Raw genomic sequence first — 21,914 nt, 5'->3', positions numbered from 1 at the left:
TCTCAATCCGATTGAGCATCTGTGGGATGTGCTGGACCGACAAGTCCGATCCACAGTGGCTCCACCTCGCAACTTACAGGACTTGAAGGATCTGCTGCTCATGTTTTGGTGTCAGATACCACAGGACACCTTCAGGGGTGTTGTAGAGTCCATGCCTCGGCAGGTCGGCGCTGTTTTGGCGGCACACGGAGGACCAACAGCATATTTGGCAGATGGTCATAATGTTTTGGCTCATCAGTATATATATATATATATATATATATATATATATATATATATATATATATATATATATATATATATATATATATATATATATATATATATATATATATATATATATATATATATATATATATATATATACAAATTATTAGTCGGAGGATAAACAACTTTTGTCAGGGTATAGGATTTTCTCCCGCTATGCAAATCTTGTAACTCCTCTATCAAACTCAATTACAGCATAGGATGGTTCATCATCTGCTAACTCTGTAGGCTGTGCACCAAGTACCTTCTTATCATCTCCACAAGAAAATATAACGCTGTATATGCAAGGCTCCAAGCTCGTTTCCGCAGCTTGTTGAAAGGAAGTGTTTTCTGCAAACAAAGAAAACATAGTTTTTAGTCCTGCAGCAATGATGTCACAGATAAAGTGTCAGGGAACAGATTTACAATCGAGCTGGAAGGAACCCATCGTTATTTGTACATCGATCAAATATCATCTAAGAACTTTACTTGCCACAGTTATGAGATTATAATATCGTCCTGTTAAAGAGTTAAGGTTAAAGAATGCCCTCTTTCTTCCATCCACCCAATGCCCCCACTCCTCCCGCCACCTTAAAGAAGCATAAACACTCCCAGAACTGTCCATCAGGCATATTAAGTGGGTTTTAAAATGAGGGTGTTAGAGGAGGGAAGAAAAAAAAAAAAGAGAGAAAGAGAGAAAGAGAGAAAGAGAGAAAGAGAGAAAGAGAGAAAGAGAGAAAGAGAGAAAGAGAGAAAGAGAGAAAGAGAGAAAGAGAGAAAGAGAGAAAGAGAGAAAGAGAGAAAGAGAGAAAGAGAGAAAGAGAGAAAGAGAGAAAGAGAGAAAGAGAGAAAGAGAGAAAGAGAGAAAGAGAGAAAGAGAGAAAGAGAGAAAGAGAGAAAGAGAGAAAGAGAGAAAGAGAGAAAGAGAGAAAGAGAGAAAGAGAGAAAGAGAGAAAGAGAGAAAGAGAGAAAGAGAGAAAGAGAGAAAGAGAGAAAGAGAGAAAGAGAGAAAGAGAGAAAGAGAGAAAGAGAGAAAGAGAGAAAGAGAGAAAGAGAGAAAGAGAGAAAGAGAGAAAGAGAGAAAGAGAGAAAGAGAGAAAGAGAGAAAGAGAGAAAGAGAGAAAGAGAGAAAGAGAGAAAGAGAGAAAGAGAGAAAGAGAGAAAGAGAGAAAGAGAGAGAGAGAGAGAGAGAGAGAGAGAGAGAGAGAGAGAGAGAGAGAGAGAGAGAGAGAGAGAGAGAGAGAGAGAGAGAGAGAGAGAGAGAGAGAGAGAGAGAGAGAGAGAGAGAGAGAGAGAGAGAGAGAGAGTATCCTAATAAAAGGCAATGTGTGTCAGTGTGTCTCCTCCATAACTCCAAAACTATAAAACCTAGCAGCCTGAAACTTTGCATGATTACGAAGAAGACTCCAAGGAAGTGCAAGAGTGAATATTGAGTGTTTGGGTTAATTAAAACTCCCCTTTTGAAGATGTAATTAACAGTATTATTTAATTATATCCTTCATCAGGTGATCCTTGGCCACCTCGCTCTCTGGGATCTTAAGACATTTCCTGGGTAACCTCGCTGGAGACTGAAGCTGCCATGTTTTTTGACCTGCTCAACCTTACCTTGACTTGCAACAGGCCACAACTTGGAACAAGCTGTTCATCATAGCTACGAATCACTGGGTACATTGCGATGCTTATAAACGCCTGGAGACATCAGCGTTTGTTTTATTTCATTTCCGCATTTGTGTTCCCCATGATTATCTCTTAAACTTAACCGAATTACAAAATTTAAACTCAAGAATCAAACTTAGAAGCAGTTCCATCTCCGAGAAAGTTTTTCATTTGTTCATTTTGGACGTATGTGACATTTTGGGCATCTCCTGGAGGTGTATGTTTAATATGACGGTTCGGTGATTTCCAATTGCGTGCCAAGGGAGCCGTTTCATATCGACCGTTTTGTTAGAGATTGTTTTCAATCTCACATCAATTTGACGACGTTTCCACCTTTGTTGGGTCCCGTGGTGCCGAGCGGTGGGTGTCTCGGGAGGTGTCTTATCCACTGAAAATTAGCAAGGATCACTTTGTGCGATCTCCATTTGTAATCCACCTCTCACTTTGATATCGATACATATTAAATCAGACACAGGTGTTTTGTTAGTTTCCTTTGATGCATTAACCATGCCCTGGTAAGATCACATTTATACTCGATGTAATCCATGTGAAGCTAAGACTGCTTTAGATTCGCTCCAGGCTATCTTACATGTGCACATGTTTCTGTCTATTATTTCATGACTGAATAAACAGCTTATATTGAATTATAAAGTTCTTTCTGTCTCGAGGTGGTCAAAAATTGCAACAACAGAGCACGCGCCCATGTGTGTGTACGTGAAAGTTACTCTTGCCTGCTATCTCCACTTGTGGGTGAGTTTCAGGAGGTGAAACCTTTATTCCGGTAAGGGGTCACGATTCATGAACCAAGCTGTGAAGTTTTCTGTTCTCAAAGTTTTGTGCCGAGGGTTCTCTCTTCAGGATCGTCGCTGAGCCCTGGACAGCTTCCAACTGTAATTTGTTTGTAATAATATTCCCAGGAATGGTTAATATCTCTGTGAGGTTTTTTGTCATCATTCCCTTAGCTCCATCTATCAATGGTACAACTTTTGGCATTCTTCAGCTTCCAGGATCTTTTCACTTCATTCTTGAGTTCTTGGTATTTGGTCATTTTCTGTGAGGCAGGGGAGCCAGCCCAGAGGGGAGAGCAGTACTCCATCAAGCTGTATATGAAGGCCTTGTAGGTGGAAAGGCACTCAGGTATGCCAAGAAAGGCCTTTGTGTGACAGAAGATGCCCAGTCAATGACTGGCTTTGGAGGCCAACTTTGAATTGTGGTTTGCCCAAGAAAGATCATGACTGATCGTGAGAACCAGAGTTTAAGAGACTGAACTTTATCAAGAGGATTGTGAAGAAAGAAGATGTTGGGGCAGAGGGCATTGCCAGATGTGAGAGAGTCCTTTCGGAGTGAGAGAGTATTCCAAGGAATGAGATTTGTCAGAATTCAAAGACATATCTCAAGTGTTTTATCAGCTTGTAATTTTGTGAAGGTCTGAAGGTATGGAAGAGGCTGCTGCATGCTTGTCTGAAGGATGGGGGATGTCAAAACAGAAGGTGGAGTCATCAGCAAATAGATCACGAGGATTTTCCAGTCAGACAAATCATGATTGATGAAGATCAGGAATAGAACTGGGCCCAGAACATTGCCTTGGGGCACTCCAGCCTTGATGGGGAGAGCAGATGAAAGAATTCCATTGAGAGCAACATGTTGGCGATAAGAGTAGAGGAAGTCAAGAAGCCATGTGCGGAATTGATCTTGGATGCAATCGGCAGAGAGTTTGGAGAGCAAGGCAGGATGCCAGACTGTGTCAAAAGCAGAATATATGTCCAGAGAGATGGCCCAAATCTCATGTCTGACATTGAGGACCTCCATCCATTGTTGGGTGAGTATAAAGTCGAGTGACCTGGTCTGAATCCAAAGTTATCATCTGAAATGAGGATGTTGGAGAAAAGGAAGGATTTCATATCAATATGATGATGGATTCCATGTCCTTGCTGAGAATTGGAAATAAGCTCTTCACCACCATTACAAATCACCCACCCCCCATCCAGAACCATGATCTTTTCTACACCCATGAAACCATCCCCATGCCCTCAAAATTTGCAATACTTCCAACAGGTGGACGGTTTCAAAAGCGTGTCTTTAATTCACGTAAAAACTCAAAAGGAAAAAAAAATACAGCTATTAAGTACATGCTGTCACTCATAGTACATTGCTTTACACAAAAGCTACTATGATATGCTTTTATACACACAATCAAGAATTTGCATCAAGTTACTTCAACAGGTTCAATGATACATTGAGATTCGGCTTACCTCTGTCCTAGGGTCAAGTATTAAAGAGAAAACATCGATAATGGAGCTGAACAATTTCTTCATTCGTTGAAAGCAAGCAGTTAGGTAGGAAGAAAATGGAAGAATGTGATGGCAGCACCCCCAAGCAGCACAGGAAGTCACAACACAACTTGCACAAATAACCAATACACTTATTATTAATGGTGAATAATAGTTTTTGGATCGGTTGCCCCATGTTCACCCAACTTTAAGCAATATTAGCAAACACCACCACGAGGCCCAAACAGAAGGAAACTAGAGAGTTCATAGAAAACGAGACCCCACACAGTGTTCAAGAATATAGCACTTCTTTTTGTGTTTACTGGCGTTATCAAAGCCACGAGGCTCTTTCAACACCACACACCCAAACTCATCGGCTACATCCCAATACAACAACAACAACAACAACAACAACAACAAACAAAATGCTTTGCACTTTATACTGTTCGCCCCGTTTCCCTTTTTTAACCAGGTTTCTTGAATACAGAATATATCCGGTTTGGATGTGAGATCGCTGATGTATTTAATCGACTCCGGCCCATGAGCAGCTAAGCTTTTTGCATTTCATTGGATAATTTTCATTAATCAGCAGGGGGATCCTGAGACTGTTTGGAGTCGTCCCTCTGCGTTTTTAGCCTGATTGACTGAAAATTTTACTAACCGTCTTGGAAGAAAATCCCACCCAGCCCAAATGTTTGATGGCTGCAGCAGAAATAATTTAGATTTTCTCCGATCTATTTTATGCTTGAGCTGCACAATTTACTGCTTCGGTGAAAAACCCAATGAACCCTATTTTTGTAATACACATATCCACGGAGGTGATTGCACTCTCAGTTTGGCGTTCTGTTTCTTTCGTCTCAGGCTGAACTCCTACTGATTCGGTTGGTACGTTAACCGGACCTTCAGGTTTTGCTCTTGCTCCGAACCACGTTTACTGGGGTCTTAATTTTGGGGTCTCCAGCCCTACAGGCTGAAGCAGTATGACAGAACTTTTGGCATTTGTAACATGTTAAGGGGACTGGAATGTATTCCCGTCCAGTAAAGGCTTGATACCCCAGGAAAACTTTTGGGGGAAGGACAGGGTTGCCGAAGGACAAAACTACCGAGGTGGTATTGACTTTGACCCCTTCCCTGACCGTGGTGAAACTGTGGGCATCAATAATTCCCACCTCCGCTAAATGGCTCTTGATGTCCTCAATTTCAACGGAGAGATCAATCCTGTAAATGACTCCTCGACTCTCCCTCAGAGACAGAGGAATCTGACACGAGACCGCGTTCAAGTCTATAATTCAATTTAAATAAACGTTTTAAGAGGTTTAAAGGTGAATAAATAAACCAATTCTGAGTTTTACCAAGTCTCTCTCAGCCTATCGAACATAACATGTTGCATTAATTCTTCGTGCCTGTTTGTGTCCTTTAAAATGTCCTTTAAAATAGAAAGTTTCCTATTGGGAATGATTATTAATTTGTTTGACAGCCAAGCAGGCACACAGAGTAATCTTTTTGTTTGCGGCCTTTTTGTCGTCTTCTCTCCGAGTTTCCTGGAGTATGGCTGCGCCGATGGAGTCCAGACGATGGAGTACATCACATCACACTGTCCCTTGCGACAGCTCTCGGGACGACTTTTAGACCTCCACCAACTCACCCGAGGCAGACAGAAAGGCTGCGGAACCGAGACATTCAACTTTAGTACGCCCCATATTGGCCATATACAAAAAAGAAGAAGAAGACAAAGTAAAAATATAATCTCACTCCTCTCTTCACATGTGTGATCAGGATGAATTCAAATCCAAGTTACAGTAAAACGAGAAACCTGTCTTCCTATTAATGTTCAAAGTACAGTATAACATTCAATTTTAATAAATTGTTCCTTGATCATAAACTGATAAGATGGATGGACAGACATGACCCCAATAGCTTAACCCTGCTTTTCGCTTCGCATGCATGGGGTAACTAGAATGGGACTCGATAAAGCGCACGCCTCCGCCAGGCTGAACAGTTTTCGTTTTGTGTCCCATTAATGGACTGGATCTGAATTCGTACTTTAACCAAAATGTTATGAGCTTGTCCTTGTCACCTACCCAACTCATCCATCAAGTTTTGTCATCACCCATACACAGCTAGTTTGAAATATCATGATATATATATATATATATATATATATATATATATATATATATATATATATATATATATATATATATATATATATATATATATATATATATATATATATATATATATATAGATGGATACAAACACGACATAATAGTGTCCGAAGCTTTTTGTGCTGCACTCTTCAGGGTAAAAATCGCAGCAAGTGAAGGCGCGTGCTTTATACCCAGATCTCAATAAGGGAGACGCTGATTGGTTCAGCCGTAATGACGTCACAGTTAATCCGAACACCCATTGGTCGGCTCGTATGGAACAACCGATGACCTCGGAACACGTCTTCGTTGAATTAATGAACACAGCAACAAGGAAGGTGGAATTCAGTTTTAACAACATGATGCATGTTCAAACGGACGGTGTGGCCATGGGTTCTCCATGAGGCCCAGCTCTTGGAAATATCTTTGTAGGCTATCACGAAATGCAGAAACTGTCTGGTCGACAAGGGGTCGATTCCCCCATCGAATACTATCGGTATGTTGATGACATTTTTGCCTTGTTTGAGTCTCCGACAGCACGTGACAATTTCCAGGAATGGCTCAACACTCTCCATCCAGCGCTGAAGTTTACCACGGAGCTGGAATCGTCAAACACGAAACCGTTTTTGGACGTGTTGGTTGAAAGATCCAACCTTGGTTTCACAACATCCGTCTACCGGAAGCCGACTTTCACAGGGCAGTATACTCGCTGGGACTCCGATAGCTCCACGAGATACAAAATTGCCTTGATCAATATCCTGGTTAACAGAGCACAGAGGATTTGTTCACCTTGTAATCTTCCTGCTGAAATTGACAAAATCATGAATATACTCGGTGAGAATGGTTATCCTGAGCATATAGTTAAGAGATACGTACACAAGTTTCTAAACACGATAAAAGATTGGAAGATTGGTCCGGACAAATGTCGAGTCTATATCAGGATGCCCTGGAAAGGGCAATCATCATGAAGGTTTGAAGTACAAATCAAACATTTTGTGTCCAACACGTTTCTGGCTGTGCAACCCCGAGTAATCTTTACCTCTCGCCGTTTGCTGACGTCAGTCAACACGGATGTGCTACCCACCTCACAAACCAGCAATGTTATTTATGAGTTTAAGTGCTGATGTGAAGCTCGGTACGTGGGCCGCACAACACGAAGATTGGCTGATCAGATCAAACAACACATCCCTTTGGCGATTCGAAGAAAGATTGTGAGGGTTAGAACACAACCAGTGCGAGCATGTAGAAATATCCAGCAACCACCGGCCACTGTACCCGCTTCATCTGCCATTGCACAGCACCTGGTTGCCAACCCTATCTGTGCAGACCAGTACAATGCAGGTATGTTCAGGATATTGAGCCGAGGTTGGAGCTCATTTCATTTACGTATGTTGGAAGCAACCTTCATCCTTACTACCGATCCAATATTATGTCGTCAAAAGGAATTTGTACGATCTCTGTGTCTCTCTCAGCATGGAAAGATCAAGGGAAGTACGGTAACAAACGGTGAATGGACCGAAAGGGAAACCCATCCCCCCTCTCTCCAGCATGTGGTTGCAAACGTCAATCATCGACGAACTCTGCTCCAGCCAATGGGAGCGAGGTGAAGATGATGAGCGAACCAATGGGTGTTCGGATTAACCGTGACGTCATTACGGTTGAACCAATCAGCGTCTACCTTCTTGAGACCTGCGTATAAAGCACGCGCCTTCATTTCCACCTTCACTTGCTGCGATTTTTACCCTGAAGAGTGCAGCACGAAAAGCTTCGGTCACTATTATGTCGTGTTTGTTTGTATCCATATTAAAGTTCTGTAGTACCAAACATCTGTTTATAAATATACATACATATTGTTTTTGGCACTATCTCTCAATAATGAAGAATCACTTTAAAAAATAATTTTAAATCTCATATGCGGTTCTGGGTCTTCACCAAAATCCAATCAATTCGTCCTTGTTACACCAAACCTGTCCACCAGGTTTTGTCCGAATCCGTCCATACTTTTTGAAATATCGTGCTGCATATCGTTATTGGCCATATCTCTCAATGGTGAAGAATCATTGAAAAAAAACTTATCGTCTTCAGATCCAGATCCAGATCTTCATCCAAACCGGATTAATTCATCCTCAAAATCCACAAATTCTCATCAAACTCAGGTTGATGCCGTGGGAACCATCATTGGAATTTTAAGATCATTGGAATCTTCAACAATGAAGCTGAGTCTATGGGCCGATCACTTCACCATCACTGATAGGTCGGTGCTATCTGTCTTATTCTGCCTCATCTCTGGTCTTGCACCCTCTGTCCATGCTTTGTCCCCTCCTCCTCACCCCGTCCCCCCCCCCCAGGTATCTACAGGACACATGCGGTCCACCAACAGCCCACTCCGAGAGAAACTGCCTAATTCCAGAATCACTGCTCACCTCCAGTCATTCATTCCTCTTATTTTCCACCTGTGGAACCACCTTCCATACTCTCTTCAATCTCATTCTCTCCCTCCAGGTTTTCCCTCCAGGTCTGTTTACCATCATCTCAAGTCATCCCCCATACAAATGCATGATCTTTTTTTCACCCATGAAACCACCCTCCACCCCTCCTAAAATTTTTGTTTCTGTCTCCATCTTGTCCACCCCTTGCATTCTCCCCTACCCCTCATCGTTACCTGCATCTCTTGTTTGTCCATCTCCATCGACTTTCTCCCTCCACCCTTCTGTTGGCGTTTCCCCTTTCTCCTGCTGTTCCCTTTGTTATGTTGGGTCCTGATCTATTCTGTGTCCGAGCTCTTCCACGAGCGTTGACCATGTATAAAAAATCAAAAAAACTCAGAATCATCAGAAACAACAGTCAAACAGACAGACAGACAAACAGGGTTGACAACATAACCTCTGTCCACCTTCAGTGTTGGAGGTAAAAATGATCGCATCCTCACTGGCTGAAAGCATCAACAAGAGATATTGCCTCATCCAAGTGTAACCAGATTTCTGTCTTCATGAGTTGTGACAATAAGAAAAGTACAAAATATTTTCTGGTCCTTCCTCCCAGGTTGCTTGCTTCACTGACCAAAAATTATTGAAAGAGTAATTGGAAAATATAGAGGCAGAGGAAGGTGATTCAACACCAAAGTGCGTTTGTGTTCCGGCAATAAAATTGTAATCAAAGTGTAACAGCCACAAGCCTGAAGTCAACGTCAACAGGAAGGAAAAGTAAAAACCACATAACATGATTACAACGAAGAAGTGGGTTCAGGATGCACATTGCAGGAAGCAAACTGCTGACAGAGGAAGGTGGATGGATGTAGAATGGCACAAAACCACAAAAGGTATATAAAACAAGTGGTAGAGAAACCTAAACATTCACCATCAAAAACACTTGAACAGCAGAGTACAACCAGAGTTCCACTCACCCAAAAACACCTGTGCATGACAAAAATATAATGAACGAAAATATACCCGAATATGAGATGGAAGGATTAAAACCCTGAATGTACACAAAGCTAACACACACGGATGAGCACATTCCATCACTGCATGACTTGAATGAGCGAGACGTGAAGCACGGGACCAAAATTGCACGTCCACCCGATGTAATGGCAAGGGGCTGTTTTAATGTGAATTGGTTTTGTGGCCAAAATTTTTTATTTAGAGTCTTTGCAAACTTTCACGCATTTGCACATCTTAAGACGTCTAACATCATGCCAGGCCTGTCTGCAAATTAACATCATCAAACAGTTTGGATACTGGAAGTTGGGATGACCTAACATGACATTGCACAGCATTTCATCCATCCATCCATCCATCCATCCATCCATCCATCCATCGGGACCATACTCTGTGCAGAGCGTTGGTGCTGCCGAAGCAGTCTCCTTGGCTGTTGGACACAATCCTGGATGTGTCACCACTCTGATACAGGATACCAGCAAGCTGGCACTCATTTTGCCAACCTCGGAAGGGTGACAGGCAGAGTCAACCCCACCTGGTATTAATTCAACAGCCGATTGGGATTTGAACTCAGCATCCTGGGATCCCAAGCCCACCACCTTAACCGTTAAGCTAACACCAGGCACACAGCATTTCAGATGTCACCAAAATACCATTTCAACTCTAGTCTGTCAGTTTCAACAACATAATGATGTTAGGAATTGTTTACGGTGAAGTTGTCCATGAGTCACCTACCACCCCTGCTCAACACAGGTAAATAAGGTGAACACACTTGAGGAACAGACATCAGACTGCTGTTACCACAGCACAACAACAGACAGATTCATCCCCAGACAGTCATAAACCGCTTACTGGCTTTGTTCATGTCGACTTGCCATATGACCATTATTGACTGGACGACATCAACAGTCAAGATTCATGTCATGCTTACACATGAGTCCCACTTCAATGTGTCCTCTGCAAATGGATGTCAACGTGTCTACCGTCATCGTAATGAGTGTTATGCTCAAGCATGTGTGGTTGAAAGGAACCGCTTTGGAGGTTGCTCCATAATGGTATGGGGTGAGTGAACAGCACGCCATCATACAGCTCTGCTTGTCATTCGATGGAATCTGATGGCAATCACATATTGGGATTAGATTCTGGCACCTGTGGTTATTCCTTTTCTCCAGTGTCCTGGTCATGGTATTGCGTGCCAACAGGATAATGCCCGCCCTCACACCGTCCATGTTGTTCAGTGATTCCTGAAACAATAGAACATTGATCTGCTTCCATGGCCTGCAACTTCCCCAGATTTATCCCCAATTCAGCAGGTCTGGGATGAAATGGAATGTCGTCCTTCGATGTCAACCGCACCCTACTCAGAATGTCCACGATTTGGCCACAGGTCTTGGGAAGTTAATCCCATAAGCTTTTCCTGTCCGTTTAATATCCTCAACGAGGGGCACGTGCACAGCCGTAATCACTGCAGGAGGACATACGTACCTGATACTGAACTTGGGACTTTGGTCGCCGATCCATCTTTCATTGAACTTTCCACAGTATTCAGACTTTGTGACATTTTGTCGACATTTGGTCATTGATGTGACGAAATGGTTATTTCTTCAATCTGGCTTTATTTTTTCTTCTTGTATCACATAGACTAAAAATAAAGACAATTTATATCCGTGCACAATTTCTTTTTTGGATGATTATATGTTAAAAATTGACTTTTTAAAGATGAAATATCAGCTCAAGGAAGAGCAAGGTGACATACTGACTGTATGTTGGTGGGGAAACAGTCAAACCACAAAACAACCAACACCTCGTTCGCGTTTTACCATATTCCGATTGTGCTTCTTGTGCCGGTCTGCGTCTCGGCACCACAGCAGTGTATTCAACATCGTTTTCTGTGGGAGCCAACACATATGGACAATTACTGTATTGTTAAAGTATTATACGACCGTGATATTTTATGCTAATACCCCTCCATAGGAAATATTTCACAACTATAACAAGAAGAAAGATTTCAGAACAAATTTTACAAGAAACAAATCCCCAATATTCAGGTGGAATGTACCTGATTATGAGAAATAATTTGCATTACATTATCATAACTCGCGGAAGGGCCATCTGACTCAGGATATGCAGTTCATCTTGAGCAGAAGAAATAAGCTTCTTTGATCTTTAACAAGCTCGCCATTTAATCACACCAGCAGGTACCCTTCTCGGACCACCTTTGGTGGGCAATGCCCTGCAACACATTCTTAGAAACGCACTTTATAATGTTTCAAAGAAATTGTATTGATCACAACATATACTCCATTTTAGGCTCTGTTGGTACCGATTGTTTTCGATATCGATATATCGGTATATCGATATTTATTTCATTAAAGTAATAATAAGATTTCTTTTTTTTCACGCAGGTTTCAAAAATATGCAATGGTCCGATGGTCCAATGGTCCGTTATGTATTCATATATGACATACACATCGTTGACACACTGTAATTTTAAAAAAGTATTCCCACATTGGGCTTTCTTTTTTCCCCCATAATGAGAACGGTTATTTTACTTCCAACTTCAACTTGTATTAAAAATGACTGTTTTAAAGCGAGATCAGTATTGGTAATCGGCACAGGTCAGGATCCATCGCTCTCGCCATACCGGTATAACTATCGTGGAACACCAGCAGAATGATCATTCCGCTATCGCTTTCACATCGGTATCACTATCGCAGATTACCGACTCGGCACAGGCTTTCTCAAGCACACTCAGTTCATATAAATAATTAGGACACTTGATCGAGTGCGTACCTCCGCCATGCAATGCCTGATCCACGAGAACATATCGGGCCCAATACATTTTTGAAATATCATGCTATATATCGGTTTAGCCCGACCTCTCAATGGTGAAGAATCACTGAAAAAATTATCATATCCGGATCCGGATTCGGATCTTCACCAAAATTGAATCAATTTGTACGTGTCACACACACAACCAGTGCACCAAGTTTAGTCTGAATCCGTCCACAACTTTTTGAGATATCGTGCTATATATATATCGGTTTAGCCCTCTCTCAATGGTGAAGAATCATTGAAAAAATTATCAGATCCGGATCCGGATTCGGTTCTTCACCAAAATTGAATCAATTTGTCCTTGTCACATACACAGTGTCCACCAAGTTTCGTCCAAATCCGGCCACAACTTTTTGATAAATCGTGCTATATATCGTTTATGGCTCTACGTCTCAAGTGTGAAGAATCACTGAAAAAAATTATACGAGTCGGATCTGGATCTGGATCTGGATCTTCACCAAAATCACATCAGCTCGTCTTTGTCACACACCCAACCTCTCCACCAAATTTCATCCAAATCAGTCGATAACTTTTTCAGATATCCTGCACACAAACAGACAAACTGACAAACAAATGAAATTGCTCGTTGAGCAAGGAATTGCCGGAATAACTTTGTCATATCTCCATGATCTCTGAAAAAACAAAAACCTGGAAATCAATTTAGTTCTTATAAGTCGATAGTGCTACTGTTTAATGAGTTATAGCACTTAGTTTGGTCATGATCATAATTTAGAAGTCAATCGGACTTGAAATGGTGTTTTTATCGCAATTTGAAATTTTTGACCCGACCCCCCTGACATTCGACCCCTGACCGCAAACAAGGGTGTTGGTGTGACATCCCAATGAGACATATGGTTGGATGCAGTATTAGAAGATGCGCATTTTGGATTTGGTTTGAAGTCGATACAACCATGTTTGCGGACGTTATTGCGAAAATAAGAATTTCGGTTTGTCGGTGACCTTGACCTTGACCTTTGACCTAGATTCACCAAAAACGACAAGTGTCTAAGTTGGACCATGGTCGATGTCTCCACCCAGTTTGGTCATGATCGTTGAAACGGTGTGGCTGCTACAGGGTAAACAAACACACAAACAAACAGACAGAGACAGACAGACAGACACACAGAATGACACACACAACCGACCAACATAATTGCCAAAATCCAAAGGATTCCGGCAATTAACAAGAACAAGAAAAAGACGTCGTGCAGAGTACGACATTTGCAAAATCCACCCTCCTCTCCAAAGGTTGCCATGGTTACATCAAATTGTCCATTTCATTTAGATTAAAATTGACAATCTGAATCAAAGCTCAAGTCAATCGGATGAAAATCGATTTTTTTCAGAATGAAATGAATGATTTTAGAAGTTTGACCTTGAGTTGACCTTTGACCTTTTGACCTCAAAACGAGTCGGTTTCGCAATTACACTAAGCAATTGCTGCTTACTTTTCAGGTTAATCAGATGAAAATTGATGATTTTTAGATTAAATTTGATGATTTTAGAAGTTTGCCATTGAGTTGACCTTTGACCTTTTGATCTCAAAAATAGTAGGTTTCCCAATTCAGTGATGCACTATGAAATGGCTGTTTAATTTCCAAGTCAATCGGATGAAAATTGATGATTTTTCACATATAAATTGATGATTTTAGAAGTTTGACATTGAGTTGATATTTGACCTCAAAGAGTTGGTTTCCCAATTCAGTGAAGCAATATGCAAATCCTGTTCAACTTTCAAGTCAATCAGATGAAATAATGACGATTTTAGAAATTCGACCTCAAGATGACATTTTTTTTTTATTTTTTTATTTTTTGTATACCTTGTCGAGGCTCGTATGAGAGTGAACACACAATGCACATCAAGGGAGGCATGAGACAGGAGGGGAGGGAGTGGAAAGGACAAAACAGTGTGGAACAGACACATTAGGAGATCTGTGGAAGGGAGAGGGATAGGATGGGGAACATGTGGAAGAGAATATGGACATTACAGGGACTTTCAGGAAGGAAAGCAGGGAATTTGAAGGAGGTGGGCTTGGGTGGATTATCGGGGGTAGAAAAGATCGAGGATTTGGATGGGGGATGATAAGAGGTGGTGGTGAACAGCTGTTTTGAAGGCCTGGAGGGAAGAATGGGAATGAATAGAGTGAGGGAGTTTATTCCAAAGGTGGGAAAAGAGAGGAATGAAAGAGTGAAGGTGAGCAGTGATTCGTGATTTTGGTAGTTTTACCAGAAGGGGGTTGTTGGCGGACCTTGAGCGCCCTGCGGAAATGTGGTGGGGACAAATCGCAGAGAGAGCAGGGGGGGTGAGGCTGGAGAGGAGACGGTAGAAGATAGAAAGACCACCGACCAACCTGCGGTGATTGAGTGAGAGGCCCAAAGACTCAGCCTCATTGCGGGAGATGCCAATGATCCGAAATGCCTTGGTTTCTACAGCGTGAAGCCGAGAAAGGTGGGAGGCAGGAGCACCAGCCCAGAAGGGAGAGCAGTACTCCATCAGGCTACGGACAAAAGCTTTGCAAATGGTCATGAGCTCAGGTGGGCCGAGGAAGGACCTTGCATGATGGAGGATTCCCAGTCAGCGACTGGCTTTGGAGGCGAGGTTTGAAATGTGGCTTTCCCAGGAAAGGTCATGGCAGATAGTGAGACCCAGAAGCTTGAAAGAAAGGATTTCTTCCAGAGGATTGTTGAGAAAGTGGATTTGGGGGGGGGGGGGTTCTGAATGGTCCTTTTGAAGAGACATAGTGAGAGTGTGAGATTTGTCCGGATTGAAAGACATGTTCCACGTGTTGGACCAGTTTATGATTTTATCCAGATCTGCAGTGAGCCAAGAAGCTGCTGTTTGCCGGTCTGAGGGATGACAGATGGTACGGCAGAGGGTGGAGTCATCGGCAAAGAGAAATAGAGGATTTTCCAGAGAGTCGGAGAGATCGTTGATGAAAAGCAGAAAAAGAACAGGGCCCAGAACGCTACCTTGAGGAACTCCAGCCTGCACAGGAAGAGGGGATGAAAGAACTCCATTTAGGGCCACACGTTGACTGCGACAGGAGAGGAAGTCTGTGAGCCATGAGTGGAGATGGCCTTGAATACCATGGGAAGAGAGTTTGGTGAGTAGTGCAGGGTGCCAGACTGTGTCAAAAGCACGTGATACATCCAGGGATATGGCTCGGATTTCCTGTCTGGCATTGAGGGCCTCCATCCATTGTTGGGAGAGCAGAAGCAGCATAAGCAGGGTAGAGTGACCTGGTCTGAAACCAAATTGATGATCAGAAATGAAGCCATTGAAGAAGAGGAAGGATTTTATATCTGAAGCGATGATGGATTCCATAACCTTACTGATGATCGGGAGAAGGCTGATTGGTCTGTAGTTGCAGAGATCTGTTTTTGCACCTTTTTTATGCAGGGCAGTGATGTTTGCTGATTTCCAAGCAGATGGCAGATGACCTTGAGCAAATGAGAGGGTGAATAGAACAGAGAGAAGGTGAGCAAGAGCAGAAGAGCAGGTTTTGAGGACACATGGGCTGATGCCGTCTGGACCGGTTGCAGAATCTGAGTCGAGGTTTGACAGCAAGCTCTCCACCTTGTCAAGAGAAAAGGACACAGAGTCCAGGGACAGTTGGGTGCGACTGGGTAAGGTGGGTAGAGAAAGTGATGGGTTTTGGACAGAAGATTTAGCTGCAAACACCGAGTTAGGCATTCAGGTTTTTCACGTGCAGTATCAGCAGTGCTGCCATTTGAGGTAAGGGAGGGGATGGAGGGGGAACATACACAAGAAACAGATTTGATTAAACGCCACCAGGATTTTGAGGAGGGAGAGAGGTTTGAGAGTTCAGACTTGAGATGAGAAAGATGTTGTTTTCTGGCTCTCCTGAGGGTAGATACACACTTGTTCCGAGCTTTATGGAAGGAATTGAGATTTCCCTCAGTTGGGTTTGCTTTCCATGAGGCAAAGGCAAGTTGTTTCAGGACAACTGCCTCACCACAAGCTTCAGTGAACCAAGGGCGGGAGGAAGGGTAGGATAACTGAAGATGAGAGGGGATAAATCTGTGCATGAGGGAGAGCAAGTTTCTTTGAAAGAATTCCCAGGATAAGTTGATGTTTGAGAAAGTAGTGATAGGAGACCAGTCTATAAGTTTGAGGGCTGCTTGGAGACCCTGCCAGTCGGCTTGAGTGAAATGCCAGACTCGACGGCGGTGAGGTGGTTCTCTGATAATAGCCAGATAGATGTCCACTTTGACAAGGACGTGGTCAGAAGAACCGATTGGATCGGAGGAAGAGCAGCAGATATTATCAGGGAAATTTGTCAAAATCAGATCCAGAAGAGATGGAGTACCATTGGTTGAGATCAGGTCAGGTCAGGTATGGGAGCATGTGCCAGAACAGCACGTCGCTGCGTCCACTTTCCGCCGGTACTCCAGGGGCCTCCGTCTGGCCATCCCCCAGGCAGATGCCAGGCCCATCCCCATCTCCTTGAGATGATGGTCAACCTGTTGCAACCATGAGGCATGTGGTCGACCCACTGGCCTCCTCCACTCATGAGACTCCCTCACTGAGAGAATCTGGTGAGCAGGATCAGAGTCAGGAAAGCGAGCCACATGTCCATACAGCCGCAACTGACGCTCACGGACTATGCAGGTAACAAATCTCATCCGAGTCTCTCTCAGCAACCGCTCGTTGGACACAAAATCCGACCAGCGATAGCCAATGATTCTCCGAAGAGACCTGGTACCAAAGGAATTAAGTCTCCGTCTCAGATCCTTGGTCAGAGTCCAAGTCTCGCACCCATAGAGCAAGACTGGAAGTACCAAGGACCTGAAGACTCGGAATTTCGTCCTCCCGCACAGGTACCGGCAGCACCACACCCCATGATCCAGTGAATCCATGACTCCCCAGGCCCGACCCAGACGTCTATTGACCTCTGACTCGCAGCCAGCAGAGACATGAATATCACTGCCAAAGTAAGTGAATCTCTCCACGACCTCAACATCCTCACCACAAACAGACACAGACAGGACAGCAGCATCCAAGATGTCACCGAAAGCCTGGATCTTAGTTTTGACCCAAGAAACCCGTAATCCCAACGGCTCCGACTCCTCATTCAGCACCTCGAGGGCCACCAAGAGGATGTCTAAAGTCTCCGCAAAGATGACTGCATCATCTGCAAAGTCAAGGTCCGAGATCTTGACATTCCCAAATGACGCACCGCAACTTGATCTCTCCGACATCCTCCCTAGAATCCAGTCCATACAAGTGCTGAAAAGTGTGGGGGCAAGTACACATCCCTGACGAACTCCAGTAACAACTGGAAATAAGTCAGAGATGGTACCACCACACTTCACAGCACTCTCAGTACCAGAGTAGAGTTCAGACATCAGATCGATCAGTTTTGGTGGCACCCCACGAAGACCAAGAATCCTCCAGAGGACATCCCGATTCACTGAATCGAACGCTTTACAGAGATCAACATAGGCTGCAAGCAGCCCCTGCCGAAACTCTCGTCTGCGTTCGGTGAGGACACGAAGTGCAAGGATACGGTCAATCGTTGACCTCTTTGGTGTAAAGCCTGACTGCTCTGGACGCTGGTGCTCAAGCAGATGGTGGCGAACCCTATCAAGGATTATCCGAGCAAAGACCTTGCCCGGCACTGAGAGCAGCGTCACCCCTCGGTAGTTGTTGCAGTCTTGGCGATCACCCTTCCCTTTCCAGAGAGGGACAACAAGGCCCCTCTTCCAGTCAGTTGGGATGATGCCTGTGTTCCAGGCAGAGCACAAAACTGCATGCAACGACACGAGTGCAGCATTTCCACCAGCCTTGAGAAGTTCGGCATGGATGCCACAGATCCCTGGAGCTTTGCCCCGTTTCAACTGGTTCACCGCAGCCCGTGTTTCCACAAGCGTAGGTGGACCACAGTTGATTCGAGGGTCAGCAACAGGGATTGTAACACCCTTGACGTCCAACGCGACAGTTGGGGGATCTGCCTGGTACAACCGCTCAAAGTAACCGGCCCAGCGGGCCTTCACTTCAGACTCCTCTGTCAAGAGCCTACCACTCTCTGCTCGAACTGTAGTGCTCCGAGGGATGGTCTTGGATGAACGTAATGCGTGAATTCCCCTGTAAGCGGGACGAGAATCACCTGTCCACAGGTGATGCTCTACCCCCTCACAGATTCCTCGCACATAGGCCTCCTTGTCCACCCTCAGTGCACATACAGTTTTACGCCTCAGCTCCCTGAACAGCTCAGCTCTGCCATTCAGCCTGGCCCTGCGACTCTGGTCAATGGTATCCAGTGTCCCTTGAGAGACAAAATTCTTCTTTGCCCTGCGGTGAGCTCCAAGGCGTCCACCGGCAACATCAAGGACGGTGGTCTTGAAGGCGCTCCACAACTCTTCAGGACCCCCCAAAGCACCCAGACCCCCCAAGTGTCCACTCAGCCTGTTCGCAAACTCCTCAGCTACTCTCTCATCCCTGAGCTTGGCAACATCCAGCCTCGGCTGGGATGGTACCATTCTCCAGGATTTAAGGTGCAGCTTTAGAGTTGCTACAACAAGCCTCTGGTCAGTATTGAGGAACTGAGCACTCCGGTAGACCCTGCAGTTCTGGATCATCCTCCAACGACCGTCAATGAGGACATGGTCAATCTCCTTTGCCACACCGCCAGCGTTGGAATACCAAGTCCAGCGATGAGCTTGTGGGCGCTGAAACCATGAACCAGCCACCCTAATTCCATGACTTCTTGCAAAGTCAAGGAACTTAGTGCCATTCTGGTTCATAGTTCCTGACCCATGGGGACCAACACACACCTCATAACCGTCCCTATCAGTTCCAGTCGATGCATTGAAATCCCCCAAGACTAGAAGTGTATCTCGTCTGGGGCACTGATCAACCACAGACTCGAGTGTGGCGTAGAATGCATCCTTCACGGTGAGATCACTCGCCTCAGTCGGAGCATAAACAGAGACCAGGGAAATGACACCTAAGGAGCGACGAATCCTTAATCTCATAATACGCTCGTTGACCGGTGTTACCTCAATTATCATTGGGGTCAGCTTATTGGACACAGCTACAGCAACTCCTTGGGTATGGTAACCATCAGAGCGACCAGACCAATAGTAGGTGTAACCACCCACCATTATCTCGCCGCAATCCGGTCTCCGAACCTCAGAGAGAGCTGCAATCCCGATGTCCAAACGCTTGAGCTCAGATGATAACAGAGACAGGTGATCATCCTCTCTTAGGGATAGGACATTCCAGGCACCCACCCGAAGGGACCGCCACAGGTTAACCCAAGGAGACCGCCGTCTGGTGGACGACACCTCAGCACCACTCCGACACACTCTCCCGCAATCTGACCCAGGGATGTTACCCCGTGGTTTCCCTCCTATCAAAGGTTGGGGGTCCCGAAGGCTTTACCCCAATCCTGTCATCTGGTGAGCTGCCCTGCGAAGGGAAGCTGCACAGGAGGTACTCCCACGGAGTGGGTTTTCAGATTTTTTTGCGTTTTTGCATTTTGCGGAATGAAGGGTTTTATGATCCGGGTGGGGAAGTTGACCGATTGAGTGAGTCCCAATGAGTCGCAGGAAGCTTTTCCTGAGGTGCTATGACAGGTGAGAGAGGTACCCACACCTAGCCAAATGGCATGATGACAATTTGAGTCGCCACATATGAGGAAGAGAGAGTTTGGATGAGAAGATAGAAGTTGGTCCATGTTTTCAGATAGTGAGGTGTAGATGGAGTCATCACTGTTTGGTGGATGGTACAGTACACATCTAAACATGAGGTGGGAGTTGAGGGGAAGCCATAGCCAGAGGTATTCCTGGGGGTGTCGGGGAGTGAGGGCAGTGCATGGAGAATGGGGAATAGAGTCTTTGATGAAGAGAGCAACTCCTCCACCAGGGCGAGGCTCAGGTCTGTCAAACCGGAGGAGGGAGTAACCAGGAAGAGATACTTGGGAGTCAGATACGTCTTGGGAGAGGAAAGTTTCTGTTAGGCAGATTATGTCTGGTTTGTCAGTGGCAACCTGTATGGAAAGATCTGAAAGGTTTGAGTGAAGGCCCCAGATATTTGAGCTCCATACTTTTAATGAAGAGGTAGGGGAGGAGGCTTTGGGTGCAAGGGGTGGGGGGGGAGGGTAGGAAAAGGGACGAGGGGGGGGGAGGTAAGGAGTGTTGTTGAAAGAGTGTGGGGGATTGCAGAATAGCTCGGGGAGGGGCCGAATGAGGAGGAGAAAAGGCTCTGGGGTTCTGGGGAGAGAGGGGGACAAGAGAGGGGGAAGAAGGCAGTTGAGGGTTTGAGGAGGTGGAGTAAAGAGATGGAAGTGAGAGGGCAGTGGAGGGAGGCAGCTTTGTGGATGGCAGAGGGGGGTGCAAACTTTGGGAAGGATGAGTGAGGGGATGAATGGTGGGAGAAAGGTGAGGGGGGAGTTTTTGAGAGAGGTGAGAGGGAGGCTTGGAGGGAGAAGAGTGGGATGGTTGCTTTGAGAGTGAGGGGTGAGAGGAGTGAGTTGGCACTGAAGTTGGAAAAAAAAGAATGGTTGATGGAAAGCGAACATTCATAGCAAACTGGGTTTTTTTTTTTTTAAGTTTTAGGTCAGAGATGCCATTTAACACAATTCTTGATGGATGCAATGAAGACGAATTCAGAGAATGGAGAGAAGCGCTGTAACAGTTGGAATTTTTAGGCAAGGAATGAAGGAGAGGTCAAAATGAGAGCAATCTGTTAAAATAGCAGAAGAGTAGTGCATTATGAAACAGTAAAGAGTACCACATGTGTAAGAGAGGAAGATGAAGCATTATAAGATCGTTTTTGTTATTATTATTAATGTTTGAGAGAGTTTTCAACAGATTAGGTCATGGAAGTGTTGAAGAAAAAAAAATCGAGGAAGAAGAAGAAGCAGAATCGGGAAAAGGTTCGCGTATTGTTGCTGTTGTTGTTGTTGTTGTTGTTGTTATTGTTGTTGTTTTTTTTTTTATTATTTTTTTTGAGATAAAAAATAGAGATTAGTTGGGAGAATGGGGAACGTTATGAAAGTGGGGTGGATAGAAATTGAAGGTAATGGGAAGGATAGAAATTGAAGGTAATGGGGAGAAAAAAAAAACAAAAAACGATCGAACACTGAGGGGAACCGGTAGGCCTCAAACACCCGGAAAGAACGTTGACAAAAAACTCACAAAATAGCACGATTTTTGAAACAAAACCGAACTAGGAACACACAGTAACATGTAGGTGAGAAAATTAAACAGTTAAAACGGGACAAATAACGACCGGAAACTTAACTTTGAGAACGTCAGCAGAGAGCCCCGAAGGAGACCTCTCGTCGCTCCAAACC

The 21,914-nt window shown here is 44.4% G+C and overlaps 1 protein-coding gene across 7 annotated transcripts in view; it reads right to left on the bottom strand.

Annotated features, from left to right (window-relative positions):
- Positions 1-318: 318 nt before the first annotated feature.
- LOC147031012 (uncharacterized) overlaps positions 319-21,914 on the bottom strand; it is a 105,797-nt gene continuing 84,201 nt past the window's right edge. For 5 of the 7 annotated variants that reach the window (XM_085875683.1, XM_085875682.1, XM_085875677.1 and 2 more), the window contains 2 exons: positions 11,577-11,645; positions 319-597 (listed from right to left, as the gene is read on the bottom strand). In XM_085875683.1, the coding sequence (XP_085731809.1) occupies positions 422-597; positions 11,577-11,645 (245 nt within the window). In that variant the 3' untranslated portion in view covers positions 319-421. Of the gene's footprint in view, positions 598-3,960; positions 5,836-11,576; positions 11,646-21,914 lie in introns of those variants that run through there. The other 2 variants (XM_085875680.1, XM_085875681.1) reach the window with 1 other exon arrangement.

The sequence above is a fragment of the Eptatretus burgeri genome, chromosome 3 (genome assembly GCF_056783735.1).
Source record: "Eptatretus burgeri isolate ZD-2024b chromosome 3, Ebu_testis_v1, whole genome shotgun sequence".
In the NCBI taxonomy this organism is placed as follows: Eukaryota; Metazoa; Chordata; class Myxini; order Myxiniformes; family Myxinidae; genus Eptatretus; species Eptatretus burgeri.
Note: the sequence above shows the minus strand (reverse complement) of the source record. Positions and strands in the feature narration are given on the sequence as shown.